A 27,444-nucleotide genomic window follows, 5' to 3' on the forward strand; every position below is an offset into this window, starting at 1 on the left:
ACATCAGCGTGATATTAACACAGGTAATTTTGTTTACTCCCTTATTTCACTGCTGCATTACTGAATATTCAAGCTGATCTTAAAGAAAACGTTATTAATTGTATTTTTTATTTTAGTTCATCTTGATTTATATGTAATAAAGCTCTCCATACACTGGCTGTGCACGAACCCCCAATTATTCAATACGGCAAACCAAATAGAGCTTAATCAGCTCACCTCATCTATTCAACAGCTGCTCATAATTAAATACTAACACCAGCATTCATTTTGAAATCTCCCTATTTCTCTCAAAGGCCAGGTGAAACAAACAAGGCCTGCAGCTTGCTCTGATGGTTAATAAAGACAGGGTTATTTCAGGGAAGCAGTAAGACAACCTTCCCAAGGCCTGGAGTAATGGAATAATCTCCTCTCTTGTATTTATTTAATATGCTGCAGTTTAGCTAAAGTCTGGAGAGCATATCCACTGATTTTTACAACTATACAGAGATACCAGTGAAAGTTTATCATACAGCAAAAGTATCCAAAATTAAAAGCACCACCATGCAGACTTGTATTTAAGGACTAACCAAAATCATATTTATACTGTGTGTCCCTAAATACCTCCTCTGCCATAGGTGGATCAGTTTTCCACCGTGCTAATGACACTTTGTGCATCAAACAGTAAAATACTCTTGCTAAGTAATCACCAGTATATGCTCTTGTTATACATACTACTTACTTTGCCTGTATACGCTACACATCACACACTTTAATGCTGCCTTTTTTGGAATTACATTTTATAGAGTTTTTTCCTTTGCTGGTTATACTCGACGCAGTATGGTACTACTAGAACTGTATTTTTTTTCCTCTTCCTCTCAGCAGCAAGAAGTGACATAACAAGAAATAAAATACTAGTGTAAAATGCTTTATCACTCAAATTGTAAATACATACTCGATCTTTGCAGAGCCACCTATAGATAAGCAGTAAAAGCAAGCTGCACAACCACCCTGGTCACCCTGGATCATACAGTTCGAGTGGTACACAACAGTAGACAGTTGCTGACTCAACAGCGAGAGGAGAAGGAAAGGTCCCCTATCTGTTCTCCAGGTAAATATGCCCTGATTTATTCAAGAACCTCATGCCACTTGCACAACCATCTCCTTGGCATTTTATATCCAATCACCTGCTTTGATTTTAGACCAAGTCGTTTTCCATTATCCTTCACAGATGCATAATGAATTAATTAGTTTCTCTTCCTTCACTAATTTTTACATAAGCAAAAAATTTGTAAAAGTCATTTGCATAGGCATTGTGTTGTATTCCAAGATTCTTCCAGAGTACCCAGAAATTCCTCTGCAAATTGCTTCTCTTCGTTTTACATACAAAAAGATATTATATCATTCTGTTCTTAATGGCAGCGGCTAAATTGCAGCTCTTTAGCTTTGTACAGCTCCAATGCACCCCCCTGCCCCACTGCACTGATATTGAGTTTTCAAAGTTCTGAATCCTTGTATATGGGGAGAAGTAAACTGAGTTTACCTGAGTGCTGGGTGACAAATTCTCCAATCCCACCAAGCTGGAATTGCTGTCTCTCTTAGCTCTTCTGAGAAATTATCCGTGTATTTTGTGACCATCAACTCTACAGCTATTTGTATATACACTTTGTAGAGTTAGAAGACTTGGCCAACCCTGGCCTTATTTCCAGCAATCTGATAACACTGAACAACCCTAGATTATTTTTCTCATCTCTCCTGGACAGCTTTTTTCATTCTTCCTACAAGCACGTTGCACCACTCTCTTCACTCTTCTCTGGAGACCAAATCCCTATTCCAGAACATCATATCTAACATTATTAGGATAACTTCCTCAAATAGCACAACTTCAGTACTGCAACCCTTTTGTTCCCCTGAGGCATAAGTTGAATTTGCTGTCAAATTATCCAGTAGAGTTTTCTTAATTCCCAGAAGTGACTGCAATTGACAGCAAAAGCATTTTTATGCTCTCAAATCACTTCATGTTTTCTCTCCATGTAGTTGTAATGAAAAGGATAGCCATATCTCCTCTATTAAATTGCCTCGGTTCTTTCAGCAAGCATTTGAAAGACAAGGCTTTAATTAACTCCCTCATCCTTTGCATAGAACCTGAGATAATTTAAACATCAATGTTTCCCAGTTTAAATTACATTTTAAAAAATCATTTGCCGTACACTGTTCATGTTTACTGGGACCAAAGCTTTAACACATCAGTCAGCTTTTCCCTCTCATTTGTCATCAGTCACAGGTGCCACCTTACAAACCTAGAGAAGCAGAGCTGAGTCTGAGCATGCAGGTTAGCGACCAACACTGAGTACACAGAATCAATACAACTTTCCTAAGGCACTGGCGGGGTGGGTGAAGTGTCCAGTAAATTTTCAATTCTTCATTCTTAACATTTAAAATGTATCTCCATTCACCTACAAAACGGGTACCACAGACAACTGTCTTTTGCAAACCAATTTTCTGTCTCTCAAAGTCCCTGCATATGAGTCTGGCCAGCACTTCATTTCTCAGTGCCTTAATTCTCATAGGCATCTCCTGTCACAACCTATCAAGTACTCTCTGCTATCTAATTGGACTATCCATAATACTGATGAGCTAAAATGTATGTGATCACTGTGACCTGTAACAAAAGCAATAATTCTATAGTATAGGTAAGCATGCACAGCTCCTTTAAAATGTAATTAATAGTCTAAGCAAAAATCAGAAAATGAAACTGAAAAGATCCTCCAAAAAGGCAGAAAATACAATAATCAATAACAGTAATAAATATTATTATTATTATGAACATTTAAAAGCTACTTAAGTGAGACAACAGGTGTAACACATTTCTACTTTTTTTAAAAAACAGATCTGAATAATTCAGAGACTGTTGAATCATGAATTGCTTTTCAGCAATGTTTCAGGGGCAGAAACTTAAGATAATTGTTATAAAAACACTGCCGTAAACATTTCCAACACCATGCTCTCCAAGAAACATAGAAGTACAGTTACTGAAAAAATAACCTAAAAACTGCTGGAGTGCACAGTGCTTACAAATATTTACTTTGCCTTAAGACTCAAATGTTGCTTACATATGCACATAAAAATTACAAAGATGGTAATAAATTAGCTGTTACTTTTCAGACTAATGACATTCAACAACACATGAAAAGAATTAGAGAAAAAAAAAAAGCACAGTTTTCCGTTTACTTTTGTGTTTCATAATATTGGGGACAGCTAATTCTTCTGCTTTCTTTAAACTAGATGCTTTTTGGATTTGTTTTTTTTTCCCCTACTTGATTCCACTCTTAGCATGGCAACAGGATAAACTTTTAAAAACATTAAAGCATGATTTTTAAAATGCACCATACTGACAGCAAAACCTAGATCCATGTCTATTTCACAAACTATATTAATAGTTATTTTAAACTAAATACATTTCAAAATTGTCAGTGCTCCTTAAAACAGACCACTGTTTTGCTTAAAGCCCACAGAAACCATAAGAATGTCAGGTAAGACTATTTATGCCCACAAAGTCAACACCACCCTTAAATTTATCCAAGCAACCCTCTGAAAATATTAACTTGTTTCTCATTTAAATCCACCACAACATCAAGTTTGATGACGTCAAATGTGTGCTCTGTAGCATTTTTTAAAACCACATTTTTATTATTAACAAATTTTAGGATAAACAAATTCTTAACTTAATTATAAATTATGCTGCAAATTTATACGAACCATTTTGAATTCAGTATGTCAACTTCCGTACAAGAAGCTCAACTCAATAGATAAAGGGAAGAAAGAATAAAACTATATTTTCAACATGGATCCTGCCCCCCAAACAAAGTTTAAAAAAGGTTCTGTATAAATAATTTAAAAGGCAACCAAAGTCAACGAAGCATTCCTTATTGAAGATGACATACATCAAAATTCTGCTTTTAGTTTTTGTGTCTCTCAGTGAGCTAAAGTTATAATGTGTGCAGTATGTGAAAAAGATACTTTGGCATTTGGCACATTTTATATCAAGTCCCTCTTTTGAAAATTACATTGGATAGGAAAAATGTAATGCGATACCAGCTTAACAAGACTTTTGCACTTACCAGAACTATGGCAATAGTCCATATACTGTGGAACTTGGATTGTAAAGGCTACCAAATCTGGAGCTAAGAGAGATTCTGGCTTTCTGCTCTCATTGAGCCATTTACTGCTGTGTAAGTCTCTGGTGTCAGAAGGGCCTTGAATTAAAGGAATCAGCTTCTCTTTTCCACCATCACCTAAGATGAAGATTAGACTCCTTAGAGCTTTTACCATAACAAGATAAATTTTCAACACATAAACATTCACTAGTCCAAAGAGAACAGCTGTTAACATTGTAAGTACAGAATTAAGAGAGGAAATAGAAAGAGCAATCTCATATAAATTATTAAACAACTTCTTTAATGTTATCTTGTAAATGTCTTTCCATCAGGAGGATTTCAAAAGAAGTAATCAATTCTCTTTAAAATAGTAATATCCATCCCAACTTTATAAAATAGTTATCTTTAAAAATCACCGTGAACTCAATTTAGAGTTAAATACACTACACTTTTAACATTCTTGACATTAGCTGCCTTTACATATGAAGAGATCATGGACATTGATTGGAAAAGTTCCTGTATGCTCTTCAAGAAAAACTGTATTAAAGAAATTTAAAAACTGTTTATCACAGAGCCCTCAAAAACTTCACAAGCAAAATACATACTTGTAGCATTAATGGAAAATGAGACATTAAACAATAAACAGAATACATCAAAATTATGCTACCAATAAAGCAAAATGCAAATATTCTGTGTAATATGAAAATGCAGAATTGCTCCAGTTTCTTCAGTGCTGTTGGACTAATATTTGTCTCAGCAGAAAAAAATATCATCTTTATTTTTTTTTTTTATTCAGTGTAAAAATTGACTATACTGGGGCCAGACTGGATCATCCTGGCACACTTAACAATAATAATAAAAAGCCCCAAAACAGAATACAAAAAAACCTCTCTGATTCATAGGAACAATGAGTAAATTCTTGTTTCAGTAACTCTCCTTGTAAAATGCAAGGCCAATTCTCCTATACAGGCAATAAAGTTTTACATGGTCCAGCTGCACATACCTGGGGCTTTGGCACAAATTTTTATTGATCCCACGGTCCCAGAGGCACATTTGACCAATGATGTGCCGCAGTACTTCAATTCAACATTCTGGATTGAGCCCTCAAGAGTTGGCAGGGGATTCTTAGATTTCACACCTAATAAAAGAAAACTGCAAATGTACTAGCCTGTTGAATTTAAATATTTTTATATTTCTTCACCAAGGCATTTAAACTTAATTATACTTTAATTATCTACCTTAGATGTTCTTATAGCATTTTTGTTGTGATTCAGAGTTTTTAAATGGAAGTGAGAGAATGTTGTATATGGGCATTTTAATACAAACAGTTACGCATAAAATATATAAAGATATTGTGAGGAAAACACACAAGGCCACTTAGAAGTTGGAATAATAAATACATATATATATATATACACATACATACACTTTTGTTTTCACTTTATAAGTGCCACCTCAACTATTCTCTTTCATGTTTTTATTATGACCCTTTCATTTCAGGATCTTAAAATGACTAAGTGTTTTCAGCTTACATTTAGACAACAGCATTTCCCTCAGTAGCAATGTAAAGCATTAAATCCTTGCAGCTGAACAGCACAGAAGGCCAACAGCACACTTGCCATTTTTCAACGGAAACTAGAGTTCAAACCTTGCCTTAGGTCACAAATGGAAATAAGTTTTGGTGGTCTTCCCTCAGCCCCTGTTTGTGCACACCAGAAAACTACCGCACGGGTTGGAATAAATGGGTGTTATTGGCAGTTGCTTCTGAAGAGCTGCCTAGAACTGCGGTGGCAGCAGCAGGGGATCTTACAAGTGAGGACTGAGATATGTTGGCTGAGCTCGAGGGCAGCCCTCAAAACAGCCCCAGAGCATGGGTGGACGAAGCCAGCCCTCCTATTCTGTACAGTGCTGCCTATCAGAAAAAAATACATAAATTTACTTGCAAATTAGAAAGAAATAGTTTCAACACCTGTAAGAAGTATGAAAGAAAAAACTAACAGAATTTACCGGGTTTTATGTTTTTTTTTCCCCTCATGCAAAAGTGGCTTGGAATTCGTCAGTTAAAATCGGCAAGCAGCTTGTTAATTATACAAACATTAGTATAATTCTGGAACTGTTTCCTCGCATACGTAACATAGAATTTGTTCCAAAATCCATAATTATGCAAGAAACGTATTATGGGATATCAGGTAAAAAAAAAATTTAAAAGCATTTAGATATCTACTTCAAGATAGTTATACACATTAAAGAAACTATATTCTCTACAGAATGAACTCATTAGTTTTTTGCACAATCTATCAAAGACTTAACCCAAAGAAGAACCTTTAATATATATTAACTAGTAAGGAAAAATTCCTAAAAAATTATAGGAAACAGAGATTTAGGATTAAGCCTGGCAATTGTGCTTGGTTCACTGTGCCTATTTCAGTTCCTAAGCATTGAAGTGTATTTGGTAGCGCATATAAAACCATTTGGTAAACAGACTTCTGGACATATATGTTCTGGTAAGACATTAAAATAATTTTTGAATAAAAAAAGAAAAGAGAAACAGCATACGAAGGGACACATGGCATTCAGTAAACCAGACTGCCATGTGAAAGCAGGTTCCACATTCTCTGCATACTTTCTTATCAACATTTAACCTGTCTTCTGTGTTCGAGGTATGCCCAGCCTTTTCCTAATTTGTCATTCAGGAAGGCTTCAGGCTCAAAGAATGCTCACTGCAACCCATTTGCGTGCCTGCCACTACAATACGCCATTGGTGTTCAGTCTGAAAGATCAGCTACCAGTTTTAGCCTTGTGAATACACCCTGATTCCCAGTCTTGCCCAGGGTAAGACTCTTTCAAAGATGAAAATCCCCTTTGATCTAAGGTGTGGTATCAGACAAACGCATGAATTTGTCAAAAAAGCAGACAGGGTACCTTTAGGCATTTCCTAGTCTTGGCTCTGCCTCCTTCCTATAAGCTTGTGCAAATAGAGGAAGAAGAAAAAAAAAAAAAAAAAAAGAAAAAGAAGTATGTTTTTCCCTGTCTTCTGCCTATTCCAAAACAAAGATTATAAAACACCGTTAGTAGCAGCCAAGATTACTGTCAAATCAAAACAAATTTGAGTTCATAATTTGACCTCCATCTTTCAAGTCTTCTCAAAACTGGTAGCTTCTTGCTGTTTTCATCTTTCAGCAACTCTTTTATGCCTCAAATTACAAGGTGTGATGACGATACATTTCTCTCACTTCACTATGGAACATTAAGTATGTTTAAAACTAAATATTTTCCATCATGGAGCCACTTTTAGATGCATTACCCTGGACAACCTCTCTGCATTAAGACTAAAACTTTCCACCTTAGTTACATGTGTAACTCAAATTTTGTTTTAGTATTGTATTTCAAAACAAGAAATCAAGATTCACGGACGTGATCATGTTCCATATTTGTTTCCGTTCACTCCTATTCCCTCATCAAATAACTTCTGGACTCATTGAATCTCAGCAAGATATGCCAGCGTTATCAAATACATTTATTTCCTACAATCTTCATGAAAATGTGGGTATATTTGTTCTCTCACCTGACCAGTCAGCATATGCATGACAGTCAGCAAAGCATAGCTCAAACTAGCCAGTGCACTGTTTTTCAATTAGCCAGCAGTTAGGGATCATGATGGGAAGCTAGGAAAGCTGAATGGCTTGGCCTTGAAGAAACCCACGAACTCTCAATACATCATCGTATAATTAACAATTATATGACTAACAACTATATTTTAATTCATATGAAGTAGTAACTGATAGCAGTAATAAGCTATTTCTTTCTGGAACACCTGTTAGAGGGACAGGATGAATACTTTCTCAGTTGTTTTCAACTATTTGAAAAGAAAATAGAAAAGTATTAGGATAATATAGCATAATCATGCCCCTCCTTTTCTACGTTGCTTTGACACCAAATGGCAACATCATCCTGCTCTCAGTTTTAACACCCGATAACCACAGCACACCACAGTAATCAAGGAGAAGTGGCAAGAAAAATTACTTCTGCTCAGGTTTCACAACTCTGGACTGAAGGATACTCAGAAAACCTATTTATTAAATAATAAAATCCTATACAGAGCCTACAATAAGGAACTCAGGATGTCTAACTAGACTTTCATCACTAAGACAAAAATCACCTGAACCCAAGGTGATTCCCCTTGCCCAGTTACAAGTCTCTTTTTCAGAGTGCAGAAAGTTTAGCAACTTTTGGTGAACCATTTATAATGAATAGGTTTAATACAGGGAAACAGCGCATTTTCTTCAGTCTCTGAAAATTTTTGGAAATGATGAACCATTACTCAAACTTGTCAAACTGGCAAGCTGCTCTATAGAGAAGAAAGAAGCCTCGTTTCCTATATATGCCTCTGACTATCTGTAGTTTCCATCCCTGCAACTTTAGTTCTTCCCAAATATTCTCCCTTATTATCTCTTTCATCAGGATAATATTGTTATAAAATCAAAGTTGCAACAGCTGTACACATAGCTAAAATATTCCTTAAATTTCAGCAAACAAATGTTTAAGCGAGCAATGACTGGGGCTCCCTTCCCTCCCCTTAATCAAATCTGTCATTGCCAACAGCAACATTATCTAAATTCAACATCCTGCAAATGAAGCATGAGAAAGGCTTATTTCCAAGGTGCAGGACAACAAAGCAGAATTTGTGCTGTACTCGCTCTTCTGGAATCACAATTTCAAAAGCAGCACTGTTATTTACTTGACTTTGTTGCTCAATGTACTCAAAATTGGAGAACAGAGCAATCCTGTTTGTTCTTCAGTGCCCGTCACATTTTCTTTAGTTAATATAATATTCTCATCAGGAACCTGGTAATCAAAGATTTTATGGAGACAGAGATACACATATACCTGTCTCCACCAAGTATAACCTGTGGCTGCTTCCAGATAAAAATGACACTTCTAGTTGCGTGCTTTTCGTACTAGAAACATCTTGCCCATTGTAAAACTATTTGCAGCAAAAATGAAGGGTTTCCTTCCCAATATGTAACCGTGTTTATACTTGGTGATCAAACATAATCTGTTTTAGTTGAATCAGACTATCACACATAGAATATAACATTTCACCAAAGACATAAAAAGCTGTTCTTTCCATACTGCAGAAGCCAAAAATAGGCAGAAATGTTTTCTAACTTAAAATCTGTAATGCCTTGACAACTTACACCTTATGCACACTAACTCACTTTAATTTTAACTCCAAGCCTAAAGAGCCATTCTGTTCTAGAAACACCCACAGAAGTATCACACCATCGAGCAAGGTTCTCCCACACTTTAAAGCAGGCATTCACATCCTCCCCACAACTTTTCTGGTCATAGCTTTGGTCCTCTCCACATACATAACCCAACTACGCAGCTCGCCCCAAGTCCATGCATTCAGCAGCATTCTATGTGCAAGCAGGAGGGAATCAAATAACTAAAGGCAGGTCACAACTGTGTCTTTATAGATCAGCCCCGGGTTTCTGCTAACAAGCCTATTAATGCTGAGCAATCGTTTAAGCCCTGTTAAAAAAAAGTTACCTAATTACTGATTTTACCCATGGCCTGTACATCTTTTACCAATCTGTCTGTAATGAGGTGAATTTGCAATGATTAATGGAAAACCAAGAGACAAAATTTAAACTGATCAACAGAAAAGACAGGAAACCAGCAAAAGAGGTATGTTACTGATTCTGAGGACAAGAGTCAGGACTGTGTGCCGCCAAATCTCTGCAATACAATAAATAATTCTTTAGAAAGATCATGAAAGAGAGAACTGCAAAATATGACATAGGAAATGAATAATGTATGACTAAAACTTCTAGAAGCAGCTCCACATGAATTCTCCCCATATTTAGGTTATGGCCTCAGAAGGAAAAATTTCAATATTTAAAGCATTAAATACCAATAAACTATGGTTTGGCAACATGATATAGTAAAAGACTGTCACATACATGTCAAAATGATTTCAAACTCAGTAAAAAGATCAATCCATGAATAAAAGCAAGGAGCTATTAACCAAACAAAACAACATTTAGGCCTAAGTCTTACTGCAATCAGGAAAAAAAAGTCCAATCATTTTCACTGAAACATATATTTAAGTTTTATATGACGAACACAGAAAAGCTAGTAAACAAATTGAAGCATAAGAGAAACTTCATTTCCTTCACGAGAGATACTCGTTTGTGCTCAGTCCCTGCTTAAGCAGTACCCTCAGTGAGAACTTCTGAAAGTCTGTACTGAACTTGGTCAGAGAGATGGCACTTCTGAGGAACTTGAAGCTAAAACCAAACTTAATTCCTCCCTCCTTGCGGTATGAACACAATAGAAACCACAAAGACCAGCTCTAGCTGGCATCAGTCCTACTTCTCACGTTCAAAGCACTGGGGTAGCATAAGCTTTCCTCTTCTTTCTTGCAGTAAAACAGCAGCAGCATAGGAACTTCAGCATCTCTTTTAACTACTGTGCTTCCTCACAAACAATACCTGAAGAGACAACACTGGGGTGTTGTATTTGGGGCTTTTTTCCTTCCTTTTTTTTTTTTTAAAAATTGGAAAAACAGAGAGAGATTTTCTAAAACGTAAAAGCCAGGTTATAAATACTTCCTCAGTTTTTTCTGCAGTAAAACTAAATCTTTGGGATGAAGTTCCTCAAACATCTTTACTGTGTTCACAATTCCACATTTTTAATCTGTCACCATAGGGCTGCAAAATACGGTCTGCAGACTAACAGAGACACTCACATGCTACTATTATTTTCTTTCTTCTTCAAAACAGTAATTCAGGCAGCTTATTTTAAGAAGGTGTCAAAGGACAGGTCTATTTTTTTTCTAACTCACTTTATTTAGCATTACTATTGCTATTCTAATTATCATAATTATTTTTTTTCTTGTAACTCTGTCAATGAGGTTTCAGTCTACATACCACTGTTCTAAGAAATTACTGTGTCATCCCCACCCACTCCCAAGACTTAACAGGGCAGTAACAGGATTATGGTAGGCTTCTCTTGCCTCTAGCGTACGGTGAGCTGGACAGATTTTCTACTGTCTTGAGCTTCCTGTGCCACAGTTCCACACCTAAAAGAAATCTGTCCTCAAAAATAGCTCTGCTTTCATTTTCTCTTCAACCATGGTACTCAACGGAAAAGTAAATGCATGGAAGGGTAAAAGCAGTTATTGACAGACTAAAATACTCTCTAAAGAAGGTCAAGCTGCTTTTTTCTTGGGCAACAATGACAAAATATTTATCAATGTAAGTATCTACCATTCTCTTCATCAGAACATAAGCTGCAAACACCACATGTATGCACACATATAACACAAAAATGAATCTCTTCATGTACTTTCAGTATTTTCAGAGACAGATTTCAGGCCCAAGCACACAGCCAGTCATATACTGGTCTTCACCTTGGAGATCAATATTAACATCTCTATAACTAACCATTTGAATCCTTAAACTGCCTGTAAACCAATTAAGGCTTTTCCATTTCCTAAACACTAAAACAGATGTAGGACCATCATTTATTAATGGAGATTAACATATTGCAAAAAATTTCACAGCTTGCTAAAGAACAACAGCATTGCTCCTACAGGAAGAGTCACTTAAATCTGGCAAATCCCTGTTGCCCTATTCCCATTTTGAGACTCTACACAATGGCCTTCATACAGGTCCCCATCTGCCTTAAACCACAAACTTCTTGATTTTTCTAAAATCCTCCTTCAAATAGAGAGTTAAATAAAAAGTCTGTGATTCAAAGACTGAAAACCAATATTGAAGAAATCATAGAATATTTGGAATAATATGTTTAAGGCATTCTAGGTCAGAGGCACCTTCAAATAATTCTTTATTGATAATGTTTTAAGTGATTATCCACTCAAGTAAAACAATGCTTTAATTTTGAATGCTCAAAGACGAGCTGAACAGCTACCACTGGAAAAAAAAAAAAAACCTTTTCTGAAAATACAACAGAGCTGGGAAATGTTTCAGAACACCCTTTACCCACTTTACTAAGGCTGGCCAGCAAACATTCACGGACTTACTACCACAACCTTTCAAAGGACAAGGACCATCCTGAAACATTCTCTGTGCAGGGTACAGAAACACAATCCATGCACAGCCTGACTGCTGCTCCTTTTGATCTAAATAGTCAACATTTAGAGAAGTAATACCGTCTTCCACCTTTAAATATATATAGTATTGCAAATAGCTCTAAAACCTTGACGTGAAAAGTGTAGTTTTGGGCAACTTATTATTATTAACCTTATTATTGCTAGCATTCAGGCTATTTAGGCATCACCAATTATATCTAATTGAACTATTATTTTAGATTTGGCAACATGACACTGGTCAGGACACAGGAGTAAAGTGGCTTTAGTGGCATTGTTCCTGCTGTTGTAAACAGAGGTTTAAAAATAAGAAAAGGACTGATTTTCCTTTCTGCACAATTCAACAGCTGCATTTCAGATACTGCTGTATTATCTGAGACAAATGGTAGAAGCCCAAGTTAATGCATTAAAATAACTTTTGTCTTCCAAGAAAATACAGAAAAACTATCAGAATCTGAATTTCTAACTCTCAAAAAGCATGTTCTATCAATCCTCCTATCTATACATTATCAGTAGACAAATGCTAAAAATGGCATGGATGCAAATGCTTCCAGGATACAGACAAAAAAGAACTTGAGGAACTTTCACCATAAAGTATCTGAAGCAAGATCCTGAAAAAGACAAAGACAGACAGATGGACAGAGAAAGAGCTTACAGTTTCCACCCCTAGTAACACACCCCCTTTGGCTGGAAGCGTGCACTTGCAATCGGTTGCTTCCATCTTAGTCATATAAGCTTTCTACCCCTTTCAAATACAGTAGTTTTGCTGTATCTGAGGACAAGTTCAAATAGCTCATACAAAATGCCAACATGTAGAGCATATTCAAATGCTTTTTCTCATTAATATATGCCAATATGATCATAAAAAACCTGAACTGCATTTTCTATCCTGCATTTCTATTAAGGCAAGTTCAAGTTCAATCCAGTACCAGCTCAAATGCCTTACCTTCAAATACGCTAAGCGTAAATTGCAATATACCTTAGGCTCTGGAATAAAGTCTGCATTTTACAACTCGTCTTTTAGAAAAAGGTGCATAGCAACTAGAGAAAAAAGACATCTACAGCTTTGAAGGACAGCAAAATGTAGGATGAAAGAACAAAGTCTTAGAGGTACCAGAGCTCATCTCAGATCTCATCAGCTTTGTTTCAACCGTGGAGCTCATTTCTCTAAGACACATCTATTTAAATAAGCTATTTGGCAACTATGAAACTAATAAAGCTTGGTTTCCTGTGAGTTTATATTCCTTTGCCCTTAAAAATCCTTATTCACCAGAGCAGATGCAAACCTTGAAGTGCTGTGTAACATACCTACTCTGCAAGAGACAAGAAATGCTAGATCTCACCTGGACCTACATGTGGTTGGGAGCTTCCCTGTAACACGCATGACACCTGGTCACCTGCTTGCTGTCAAACAGAGTATCTAACAAATGAAATCTCTCATAAGCTCAATTTGCAACAATTGTATATAGGACAGAACAGTTATGGACCAGTAAAAAGGTCAACAAATTGAGGATTCTAGAAAATGGACACAGTTAGCCTTCAAGAAGTAAAGAAACCGCAAAGGTTTATAAAAATTCAAAAGAAGGGCAGACGTGTTCAGTAACAGTATTATCAAAAAACAAAAAAGAACTAACATCCAAGATGTAGTCATTAACAGTTTGATTTCCCAAGTTGATGGGGATGGTGGGGGAAGTGAAAGAGAACATTAACATCTTTGAAGTGGAAGGTGAAGATAGCCAGCAGTCGCATGGTTAAAAGATGGACAACAAAGGTCGCTGCTGGGGACACTGACAGTAAAGGAGTAGGAAATGTCAGGAAGAATGTAATTCAGACAGGGTGAGTAAGTAAAACACGATAGAGATTACACAGAAAAGATTAAAATACAGTATATCAGTATTATCTTGAACAGTCTCCCCACGATTTTCCTTCTCAGATAGTATATGCTGCTTTGAAGAACAGAAAGATCTGAGGCTACCCCTTCACATGTAGTTTTCCACATGCATGGATGACAAAATTTCACTTTCTTTAAAGAGGAGTTTTGTTTTTAACTGGAGTATCATTCTTACTCAATCACAGTTTTCTATATCACACTGCATTTCTTTACAATACCACAGTGCTCCTCCCATCAATTTAAATATGCATTGTTTAGGATATAAACTTAAAAACACAATGCTCTAAGTTTAACAAAAATGTTTATATTTTCTTTTAAATATTCTATACAACTACTGAGGACTTAAAGGGAAACAGTACATTTAGTGTCTGGAATGGCAGTTTCTTACACCAGGAGGATATTAACCTTTAATCCTTGAAATCATTAAAGAAATGTTTGTAGAAATATTTTTAGCCTCTTTATCTGGTCAAAGTACTGGAAGTTAAGTCGTGTCTGTACAAACCAATCATTTCACCAGCAGTTTTATATTTCTTTAAAGCCTCATATAAAAAGCACCTGCTTAAAGTGAGTAATGGAGTTTTATATTCATTGCACTTAGGAACAGCGTATGTAACCTATTCCGTTTTCCTCCCTTGTGAAATATATTTCAGCTTATATTGCACAGCACATTACCGATGTGTATAAAGACCCTCTGATCAGCAATTTGGACTGCAGACAGCAACCTGCATGAGTACACTTTTTTCCTCTCCTTAAATACAGTATCCACTTGATTCAGCAACTCAAATTAAAACCATCCTTTAAAGATGATGATCTCACCTTCATAGTGAATACACGAAGCCCATACGTGCTAACACCATAACAATGTCAGGCTACAATCTACAGCACATACCCTACACAACCAACAAGCCATACACATGCTGTCAGCATTATAAAAAAAAAAAAGAAGCTAAATATATTATCTTCTCTGGCCAAAGAATAGAAAATCTCCATTAGCATGATTAATTTCTGAGAGGTTAAAAATCTTACTGTATTAAGACACAAAGAAGATATGTACTTTAGAAAATCCAAATGCAAGGGAAGTTCTGTAACATAACACATACTAAGGATGCAATTTAATCATGTAATTGGCATTTTGTCAAAAAAAAACCCATTTCCAGAATATAAATTATTAAAGCACATGCCTGTGACATACTTCTTTATAGTCGAGAAATTTTAGGATTTCTTCAACTCAACCTCAATGTAAGGTTTCCCTGCAGAATTATTTAGTACTGTATTTTGATAAAAGTATAAACTTGCAAGAGCCTAACAACAGTGTTCTTCAATCATGACAACATTCATATTGGACACTAGTATGTAATATAGGCATGACCACATAATATAAAGCACATACTGTTTTTCAGTAAGCTGCTGTTTTTCATTTAAAAAACAACAGTGAATTTTGACAGGACAATTCAAATAATTTTTGTACACACTTTTGTATGATTAACCAGAATCATACAATTGCATTCATGAATTCATTATAATATCTATTACTATATTACACACGAAAGCACATTGATTTCAATGTATTTCAATGTATTTCAAACAGTGTTCTTAGCAGACTGATTTATCCTCTATGCACAGAATCATATCTTCACAAAACCAGATGCTACCTTAAAGTAGATAGTTACTCTTTGCATATTCTTCCATCCACATATCTTTATGTTGATAAGTTTTAAATAACAGGGAAAATAAATTTGGCAGAACAACTTAAACTAAGCATAGAATTACCCGTCAATATTATTGCACAGAAGTACTTACTGAACTAAACAGGAAGAAGGGCTATATTACATTAGCTTGATTAGTACCTCATGGAATGCTGCAGAAGTAGTTTTGAGGTCAAGGCAAGTTTACAGAGCCCATGAGAAATGGAAGGAATAGATATTCTATAGTCATACATTTGAGGAATATCTGTGATTGGTGAAGTACATGTTTTCTAACTTACTGTAATCACGTTAGCACTACAGTAAACGTGTTTGTTACAAAATGTAACTCTGATATACTCAGTGCAGTAAAACTTGTTAAATCTACCCAATGTTGAAATATCTGAGGAAGCAGAGGACTTCAAAGTTAAAACGAAATTCTAATAAATCTTCACAGTATCTTAGAACAATATCCAAAGGAGAATTTGAAAAGAAAGAAAAAGTCAGGTTTTTAATACAGAGGAACATTACTATGAACTTACTCTTTCTACAGTGTTGTTTCTTTTGCCAATTAGACATCCTTACCATAATTTCAAGTATGTACTGAATGTCCTTATAGGTATTACAGCTCGGCTTAGTTTACAAAAGGAGGCCTATATGAATGGCAGTTGTATGCTTTTCAACAGAAGGATGTAAACTTATTTAGCAGTCTGTTTTTCTCTTTCATCTTATCTCTAGTTTCTGTGTAGATTTATAATGCTCATTGTTTCCAATTTTAACAAATCACCTAATGGCAGAAAGGAAAATATGTTAACCTTGGAATTATTTGCAGTTGTAGAAATCCCTTTTGTCTGGCTCATGCAAGGCCTGCAATCTGTTTTAAACACAGATTGTCTGTCTTTTGTCTGACAGCCACCAAGCTGCACAAATTACTTTCTGCCTGTTCACCTGTTTGCAGCTGTGGCTGTAAGCTAAGGATTCTGCAGTTTGACTTCAGCAGCCACTCCAGGATTGATGACATGTGCTGCTGATAAACCGAGCAATTTGAAGAAATTACTGGCTAAACTTATTGAAAGACATCTGTGCATGAGCTGAGAACTAGAAGCCTTCAATTGTGTGTTTGCAACCTGCAGTGGCGGCAATCTGTTTGAAGTGATATCCTTCTATAAGAGAGCTGGCCCTGACACAAAATAACTAAACCATCTTTGCAACATATTTCCTCACACACCAATAGAATTCTGTTCTTTTGGTCTTAAATATACTTCCTAAATAGAGGATATAAAAACAATTAAGACTTCCTATACTCATCTAGCAGAAGTAACTTCTTTTGAAGTGTTTCCATTTTTCACTCAGATTTGGCATTCTACTGTTTCCCAGCCTTCTCTGCTATATAGACTAATTCTCAGCAGTTAATGGTAGTATGAGCATCTCACAGGCACACTTACTCTTTCATGTTAGCCAATAAGACAGGCCTTTGCAGTATTATGATGGTACAGCTCAACTCTTCCTTCCACAGGCAGTACATCCATTACCTCTTCAGCTAACTAATATTAACACCTGAAATTTCTGCCCTAAAATTTAGTAATCAAGAAATTGTATTTCCGAACCTTGTGAATCTGGATAATGTTTGAGCTTCTGGGGGATATTTGCAGATGTTAATTTTAAGCTCAGGAAGCCCAGGACTGCTATCAGGGTGAGCATGTGCATGCACATGTGTGTATGTATGAAATTCTTTTGGTTTAAAAAAGCTCCACCAGAGTGGTGAGCTGTATGTGACGGTTAGTCATTTCTAAGCGGTACAATACATTTAGCAAAATAAATTTCTAGGTCCTTTGGGACACGTTCTCTAGCAATATACTTCAATGTTGCTCCCATTTTCTTTGTTCTTACACATTTAGCATAAACACATTTCAAGTATACATTGTGACAGAGTAAGCCAAATGAGAATTCTACACATCTTCAAATGTTTTAGTAGCCTAGAATAAACAACAAATTAAAAACAGCATTAAAATTGCTTGATACAGCAATGAGGAAAAAAAAATGTAATTGAAGGGAAAGTGTTAAGCCTAAAAATGTAACTAAGTGCTTAAGGAACTTAAAGCGTGTAGTCAGAAGCACAGAAACTGTCCACTTTCACATGTGCACGTTAACCCCCGCCCCCAAAGCCCTCCTTTCATGCATTTAAAAAGGATTAAGTATGCAGTAGTTAAGTATATGCAGTGAACCGTCAAAACAAACTATTCGTTCACCTTGTCTTTGCAACTAGTTCATACTAAAAGTCAAAGTACTGACTAAAATGATCAATCAAGACTTCTATCTGTGCTGTTTGTTAGTTTTAACAAACGAAATTAGTGCTTCCATTTTAATTTCCTAAGTATTTGAAGGCAAATATTAGCTTTAAAAGTATCTTCACAAACCAGGCCTACTAACAATGACAACAATTTTCAAAATACGTATTATATTTGATAAAAAATTATCACTGTGCTTAAACACATCTGAATATAGGAAAGCAAAACTTTCAAGTTAAGTAGCTATATAAATTGGGCTTTCACGTTTCAGAACCTATAAGCTGGATTCAACGCAGAGCTGAAGTGACCTCCTTGAAAAAAAGGATATACAGTATAGTGTATATGCGTACAATAAATCAAGTCCTGATTATGTGCAGCGCATAACTATACATCACTAATAATAAAACCCTTAAGATACTGTGCTATAGCAGATATCTAAGTAAATGCAGTACGTTTTATCTTTACCCTCTATGCATATTGTGAGTTCGAGCATTTTTAATGTCAGCTTTTATTTTAAAAGAGCTAAGTCGTGAGAACATTCTTATGTACCACTTCATAACTCTGACACCAAGTATGTATAAAAAGATTAGCCTTTATTTGGTATAAAATCAGTTGGCAGTTTTACATCTGTGCAATGCAACATAAATACCCAGCTGGCATCTCAACTCACACACATATGGACTTCAAAACAGAAACTTCCTTATTTGCAGCCCTGCCAGGGTAATTTTGTGTACTCTGCATACTACAGCTATTTGTCAGGCCTCTGCAGGTGTGCACTGCACATAAACACACAGCTGTAGTCTAGCAAGCCAAGTGTTCCATCAAACACATAAAGGGAGACCTCAGCAGCTGGATTAGTCATCCCTGCAACAGGTCCAGGGAGAACAATATGGGTTAGTATTTTTGGAAAAGCATGGATGGTAAATTTATGATTATGCTGGCCTTACCAAATAACTGCTGGATTGTGTCATTTTTATGAAATGTCTACTTATTAAAGTTTTTGTTAGAATGGCTGGAACAGACTGAATATTTTTTAGTTTTTAATATAAACAATAAGGTAGTTTATGTATAAAATAGTTTATTAAGTGCAAAATGTTAAAAGGTTTTCATGCTAGTGGTTGGTTTTTGACAGATGTTACAATTATTTGCATTGGCTTTAACAGACAAATCACTGGAATCAATTATAGTTAGTATATCATAAAGTTTCTTACTAGTTATATATTATACTTGGTCACATTTACTGTAACTATATAGCACTTTTCTATCTCTATGTTTTTTGCTCTAACTGCTTAGATCACAGGTTAAGTCCCAAAAAACACCTAATAAAAAGAAGTGCAGAATAAACACTTTACTGTAATTAACTTGCTTGCTTAAAGTGCGATATTAATGTTTTTTAAAAAAACAACAAAAATTACTCTCAGTACTGTTTCGAAGACATCAGCATCCACAGAATTTCACGGTGGTCATACAGACGTTAAAAATATTTTCATCAACCAGAAAAAGCAGTAAGTCTAATTTTATGCAAGTTTCCTTTAAGAAACTTCATCTGTCAAAAGTAAGAATAAAATTAATCAATAAGAAAATGAATAAAACTTTTAAAACAATTTGCCGCCTATTTATCCAGAACGTTCAGCGTACGGTATGTAATTTTAGCATTTAAAAATTGCCTCAGAAAAGATGAGAAAATATTAACACTATCAGAACAAATCCTAGATGCATTTCATCCATTAAACTTTGAGTTCAAATAATATGCAGGCACGTGTGCTTGCTTCTCTTTGGTGTTTGTTTGGAATTTACCAGTTCTTACATATAGCTCTCTTTTCTGAAGATGACATCTTTACACACGTATAACAGCTCTTTCAGATTTGATGTGCTGAGAGGAAGATGTCAATTCAATACACGAGTAGGGTGGACATTGACCAGCACTGAGAACGTTACCACATTTTCCTCACATACAGCAGTATTTGGCAGCACCTGGGAACACTGTGAGCAGGAATCCATTCCCAGCTGCCTCATCTTCATTAAGTTAATTGCACAATTTCAAGAAAGAAGAGAAGGGGCTTCCTAAAGGTCACTTTCTTAAGCATGACCTAATGATATTTCAAGACCATATTCCCGGTGGATGACAGATACATCACTATTGGTGGCTCAGTAATGTACATAAAGGTTATGTTAACATTATGGTAACATAAGATCTAATCATTAGAATTACTGATGGGTAACTAACAATCACAGTGATTTTCTCATGTGGTATAAAGGTAGGTGTGTTCTTTAAAGCCCAACATGTTGCGGTAAATGCTGAAAAGGTGCATGTGGCAGCAGAGACAGAGAGATGAACAGCCATACTCAATATGAGAGCCACTAAAACATGTCATAACAAAATCAAACACTTCAAAACAAAATGGATGTTTAGAAAGTAGGGAAAATGGAAATAAAGTTAATTATTCCTTTTATGCAAACAACTACCTTTCCAAATCAAAACAGAAACCCTAGAAAAGAAAACACATATAAAGACTTAACCATGGAATTTTCAGGTAAACTGAAGAGAGAGTCCATATCAAAGATACAAGAAAAAATGGAATAGGGCAGAACAGACCGATGGTTTGAGGGCAAAGTTGACAAGATTTAATGGCATATTATATCATTGATGAACAAACCATATTCAAAGGAAAAAAAGAACTTTTATTAAAATGATCTACCATCATATAAGAGCTCCTGAGAAAAGAGTAGAACCTACTTTAGAAAAAACCTAAAACATCTTTCTTGAAAAACAACTAAAGATGATCACAACATTATAAAGCAAAATAATGTGATGTTCATAAAGTACAACTGTGCCTTTCCAAACTACTAGTCCTCTTGACAAAAATCTGAAAGGAAACCTTTAAGAAAGTGTTTCTGTGAATATTACAAAAAAAAAAAAAAAAAAGAGGAATTAGTGCTCATAATTGTTAATCAATACTATGCAGTGAACTATAAGTGAAAAGAAATTAGAGAGGGGGAAAGAGAGAGCAAGAAGGGTGAGGGGCATTGGTCTTCCCTGGGCGTTACAGTGATACAACAGATTACACTGGATCTATCAGTCAGAAACTTGCGTTCTAATCCTGGTTTTGGCAGGTATTTCCTGCCTGAGCTCAAGAAAAACATTCAGCTTCTGTGCATTAATTTCTCCCTAGAGAAATACAAGTTCTTACAGGGGCATTTATTCATAGATGGGGAGGATGCATGTTTTGTAATAATTTTATTAATATTCTACAAATTAATCACTACACAATCAGCACAAAACTATTACAGTGTTGCTGCTATATATGTAGATCTAAAATAAGTTTTCTACTTGTACACAGAAAAGATCTTAACCTTACTGTTATAGGACAATCTTCTGGATTAACTGAATGCCACAATAATTGCTGTGTTATACATTAGCCCCACTGCTGTCAAGTCACTCAGATTCAGCCTTTCCAGGAGCAAAGCTTCAATATCACCTATGAAAATGACGGACCCAATCACACGTTCTACTAAGAGTACCATCACATTTTGGTACTACAAATGCATGGTGCTTAAGTTACTAGGGATGAGGGGTGGAATGTTCTAGTAAGAGGCAGAAGACAAGGAAGGAGAGCCCTAAACACTCCCATAGTAGTAGGGCTCCACAAAAGGTGAAGTCCTACAGAAGCTGGCAGAACATCAGGAACTACACTTCCCTGAGCAGACTAAATATGGAACTTGGCTTGGCCTTGTTGTAGGTATGGATCTGAATCTGGCCTGAGCTCTCTGAGACAACCTTTTCCAATCCAAAAAAAAAAATTTAAAAAAATCTAGTCATATCATGATGCAAGTTTCCCTTAGCCCATTCCCATATCCTGAGGAACTGCATTCCAGTACAACTAAATCAAACCACAGACACTCTTCTCTGTCTAGAGAGCTGAGGCAAGTGAAGTACTTTCAACAAAACGTCCTCTCCAGAAAGAAAAAAGAACTTATGTGAGCTAACTGATAGGGAAACACAGTTATTATTCTAATGATGAAGGATGTATCTATACAGCTAGATGGCAGGGATGAGTGCAGTTTTTTGTGTACACAAGTCAAATAGTATTCAGAATTTCTTCACAATCAAGTTATCCACACTTTTGTTTTCTTTTAATTTAAAACTCAAATTCAACAATTTGTCCACCTTAGCTGGCTGGGATTTTAGGCACAGTTATATTATGTACATCTTAATCAGATCTTGCCTAAGACTGTATCAAACCCTTATGGAATAAATCAAAGCAAGAAATCTAGGAGAATAAAGGCATTACTGAACTTCTACAACTTCTGCTTCAGATGGAATGCCATTGTTTTTATCAAATTAACAAAAGTTAAAGCATATAAGATGCCCACTTGGGAACTAATCAAGAATATTGATGAACAAGAGCACCGCTGAATAAGAGCATTTCATGTCTTCAAAATTTTTATTCATTGAGGCCTAACACTTAAGACGTTTCTGCACAACGTTAAGCCAGCAGACCTTGATAATTTAGTGAAATATATACATCTTGCCTACCACAGGAAAACTACAAGCTACTCCTGAAACGAAAAAAATGGCTTGCAGTTAATACATTGATACAATATATTAAAGAAGAGAACCATAAACAATTACTGGAAGGATGCAGTATTTCCTAAATTAAAGTTTGAGTCTCAGCAGTGACTTCTAAATTTTAGAACACCCCATCACTAACATAATTAATGTTCTGTAAGAAACAAGAAAATATTGTCCCTGTTTCAAGTGCCTATCAACTGAAAAAGGGACAAAACCAAGGTGAGATACTCAGAGATACATTCCATTTATACAAATGGATACAAACGCAAAAGTAGTAAAAAAGATTTTCTAGTACAGAGAAACAAAGGGAAGAACTGCAAAATATTCTGTAATTTTGGTCTTTTTTCTTGTTAAATCTTATCCTGGTAAACATTACAATTAAAAAGCCATCCAATATCTTAAAATGTTTGAGAAATGCATATTGACTGTATCTTCACAACATATTTAAAACCTGATAAAACCTAAATTGATAAAGAACTTCCTATATTGAGAACTACACTGTTGTCCAAACAGCTGAAGCAACATTATCAAACTGTAACGAATTCCAGACCCCTTTGGGCATCACACAGACCATGCTTACTTACCTCTCCATTCCTACCCCCACTTTTTCCCCATTTTTCTTAAAATACAAGCTATTTTATAGGGTGACTGTAATATGATACTATGATCATTGCTGATTGCAGTTAGAAACAGACCCTTCTAATCCAGCTGCTCCCCACTTCAACAAATGCCATTTAAAAGCTACTTCATAAAAACATTATTGCTTCATACTTAAAACACATTAAGTCAAGATTTTGGAAATTCCATTCACTTGATTATATCAGCAAGTGCACTATATGTTAGATTTATCATTAAAGCAAGATCCATGAGAACTGTTTTCCAGACTATAGTTAATGCTCTTACGACACATTTGGCCAATGAAAAGGGATGAAAAACTGTAGTGCTTTGAAGCAATAGCCAGTAAATGCCGCTGTGGTTTACCAAGAGTGGGATGCACAACATATTAGACCACAGTTAATGAAATTAAACCATTTCTTATGGTTTTTAAATCTGTCCTGTATTACTTCCTTGGAAACTACACAACTGCTTCATCTTTGAGATTTTACTTTTTCTGTAGTAAATTGTATCTCTTACATCTACTGGTAATTAAATCAGTAAGCGACTACCACTGTTCTGTATTTTACAATACTATTTAAGGCAAAATAACTCAATAAATAAGCTGCATGTTCTTTTTTGTTTCCACATAAAAATGAAATTCTAACTTTATGTTCCTTATTCAAAGATGCAGGGAAAAGATTACTGTGAGGAAAACAGGATAAAGTATTTGCATACTACCTACTTGTGTAAGATATACATTGATAAGTAGTTTCCTTCCATAATATGCCCATGAAATGTGGATTTAATCTAATGCTTTCTTCACACAGTTTGGCAGAAAAAATACTCCTGGCAGATATTTTGGTACAATAGATTTTTAAAGCTTTAACTCCAGCCTTCATGTACAATTTCTTCAACAAAGCAAAGAAGCGGCTTATTTACCAAAAATAAAACACTATTTGTCCTCTACTCTTCTGAAGTCTTGAAGAACCAAACAGATAGTTAATCTTCAAAGCCCATTTACTTCTCTAGCATCTTTAAATATTTACATACTAATTATAAATCTATGGTTAAAGCCTAGCTAAATTAAATCCTTAAAGAGGACTACATGTCTCAATTATCACAGAATCACAGAATCACAGAATCACAGAATCAACCAGGTTGGAAGAGACCTCTGGGATCATCGAGTCCAACCGTTGCCCTGAACACCACCATGTCAACTAGACCATGGCACTAAGTGCCATGTCCAATCTTTTCTTAAACACATCCAGAGATGGTGACTCCACCACCTCCCTGGGCAGCCCATTCCAACGTCTAATAACCCTTTCTGTAAAGAAATTCTTCCTAATGTCCAACTTGAACCTCCCCTGGCAATGCTTGAGGCTGTGTCCTCTTGTCCTATCGCTAGTTGCCCAGGAGAAGAGGCCGACTCCCACTTCACTACAACCTCCCTTCAGGTAGTTGTAGACTGCAATAAGGTCACCTCGGAGCCTCCTCTTCTCCAGGCTAAACAACCCCAGCTCCCTCAGCCGTTCCTCGTAGGTCAGACCCTCCAGACCCTTCACCAGCTTGGTCGCCCTCCTCTGGACTCGCTCCAACACCTCAACATCTTTCTTGAAGTGCGGGGCCCAGAACTGGACACAGGATTCAAGGTGCGGCCTCACCAGTGCCGAGTACAGAGGGACGATCACTTCCCTAGACCAGCTGGCTACACTATTCCTAATAGAGGCCAGGATGCCATTGGCCTTCTTGGCCACCTGGGCACACTGCTGGCTCATGTTTAGCCGGCTGTCGATCAGCACCCCCAGGTCTCTTTCTGCCGGGCCGCTTTCTAACCACTCTTCCCCCAGCCTGTAGCGCTGCATGGGGTTGTTGTGGCCAAAGTGTAAGACCCGGCACTTGTTCTTGTTGAACCTCATGCCGTTGGTCTCGGCCCATCTATCTAACCTGTCCAGATCCCTCTGTAGGGCCTTCCTACCCTCCAGCAGATCGACACTCCCACCCAGCTTGGTGTCATCTGCAAATTTGCTGAGGGTGCACTCAATCCCTACGTCTAGATCATCTATAAAGATATTGAACAGCACCGGCCCCAGAACTGAGCCCTGGGGAACACCGCTAGTGACCGGCCGCCAGCTGGACTTTGCCCCATTCACCACCACTCTCTGGGCTCGGCCATCCAGCCAGTTTTTAACCCATCAAAGAGTCCACCCATCCAAGCCCCGGGCAGACAGTTTGTCTAGGAGGATGCTGTGGGAGACAGTGTCGAATGCCTTATTGAAGTCTAGATAGACTACATCCACAGCCCTGCCCTCATCTACTAAGCGGGTCACTTGGTCATAGAAGGAGACCAGGTTGGTCGAGCAGGACCTGCCTTTCATGAATCCATGTTGGCTGGCCCCGATGCCCCGATTGTCCTGCATGCGCCGTGTAATGGCACTCAGGATGATCTGTTCCATCACCTTGCCTGGCACCGAGGTCAGGCTGACAGGCCTATAGTTCCCTGGATCATCCTTCTGACCCTTCTTGTAGATGGGCGTTACATTTGCTAATTTCCAGTCAGCTGGAACTTCTCCAGTTAACCAGGACTGCCAGTAGATAAGAGAGAGTGGTTTGGCAAATTCATTTGTCAGTTCCTTCATTACTCTGGGGTGAATCCCATCCGGGCCCATAGCCTTGTGGGTGTCCAACTGGCACATATATTATAGAACAATATATTGTATATTTTCCTATTTACATCAATAAATCTATCAAAACATAGTATTTTTTCTCAGAATTTAAGACAGAGAGCTCACAGATGAAAATGAATTTATTTCTAGCAGTCCAACCAGCTGTAGTCTCAAGCTAAGTCCTTCAAGCTTTCCAAATGAAGCTCTTCACACACCGTATTTTAACAAGTTAATTTATGACTAAGCACTGTTAATTGATAAACTTTTAAAATTACCATAATTAGTTAACAGTAAACTGAGGGACAGTCAATAGTTCAGGTCATTTTTACATAGCATCACTTGTAAGAAGCCACTGCTATTCTTCCCCAGGGACTATCAAGCCACAGTTTTGCTAGTTAGAGTCATCAGCGGAGTGAGAAGATTTATATGTGAGAGATTAGTCATGAAACAGCATCAAAAACAATTCGTAAGAGAAAAGGCAAACAGCAACAGCCCTTCTACTGCCCCATATCAGAAGAGCTATTGTCTTCTCTTTGCTACTTAGAAACATTTTACTAAACATTTTACTAAATAATTGGAGAAACACTGATATAAAAATTAGAACTCTTCCTTGATGGGAAGCGAGGGAATAAAGATATGGGACCTTCCAACTAACAGAACGTATTTTCAGGCAAACCACTTTTTCCAGATAAAAACATTAAAAAGTCAACAGTGGAGTTCTCAATACAACTTCCAATACTGAGACTATAATTTCTGTATATATTAAAACAGTAGTCTCCTAAAGAGAAATAAAATGAGATAATTATTGTGCTTAACAGAAAACTGTCCTTATTAGCAGAAGTGTTGAATAACACGGTCTTTAGCAGAAGTTAAACTGCACACCAAAGTGGCAGTGAAGCTCAGATCACATACCCTCATTTCCATAATCATTTTCACATGTCTAGAATGCATTAAATACAGTACCATCTTAAAAATGAAAAGCAGACATTCCTTTGGAAATTAATTCAATATTTAGCATGTCACACTCAGAAAACATCTCCTTTTTTATAACGCATAAAAATTGGAACATAATAAATAACTATAAAGATGTTTATTATTTCATTTGCCTTAATTTTGTCATATAGGCACAAGCATACACTACAGCTGTGGAAAGATGGCATTCATGTCTGTAACACTGTATTCTGTGTAAACCATGAGTTTTTCTCTGAAAATATATACAGAACCTAAAAAGAAAAAAAAAAATCAACATGGAAACTTCTTTACCATGCATTTCCACATACCTCACATTAACTACTCCTGCTGACAAGACTTTGATCTCAATAGTCTCCAGTCATTTCAGAGAAAGAAACAAACACACACATTACAGAACATTTCTTCTTACCAGATTCTTTCCTCACAAACAAAAATTTAAGCCTACGCATAATGTATATACATATCTTGAATCCACATATGCTAGCATTGTGGAAGTTAAGAGCTAAGGGTGCATGCAAGAACACTAATT

At 36.4% G+C, this 27,444-nt stretch overlaps 1 protein-coding gene across 6 annotated transcripts in view; it reads right to left on the bottom strand.

Moving 5' to 3' along the window:
- Nucleotides 1-27,444, bottom strand: part of VPS13B (vacuolar protein sorting 13 homolog B) — a 506,220-nt gene that overhangs the window by 335,803 nt on the left and 142,973 nt on the right. For all 6 annotated transcript variants that reach the window (XM_068395717.1, XM_068395718.1, XM_068395719.1 and 3 more), the window contains 2 exons: nucleotides 5,137-5,271; nucleotides 4,098-4,271 (listed from right to left, as the gene is read on the bottom strand). In XM_068395717.1, the coding sequence (XP_068251818.1) occupies nucleotides 4,098-4,271; nucleotides 5,137-5,271 (309 nt within the window). The remainder of the gene's footprint in view (nucleotides 1-4,097; nucleotides 4,272-5,136; nucleotides 5,272-27,444) is intronic.

This window comes from Nyctibius grandis, chromosome 3, assembly GCF_013368605.1.
Source record: "Nyctibius grandis isolate bNycGra1 chromosome 3, bNycGra1.pri, whole genome shotgun sequence".
NCBI classification, from domain to species: Eukaryota; Metazoa; Chordata; class Aves; order Nyctibiiformes; family Nyctibiidae; genus Nyctibius; species Nyctibius grandis.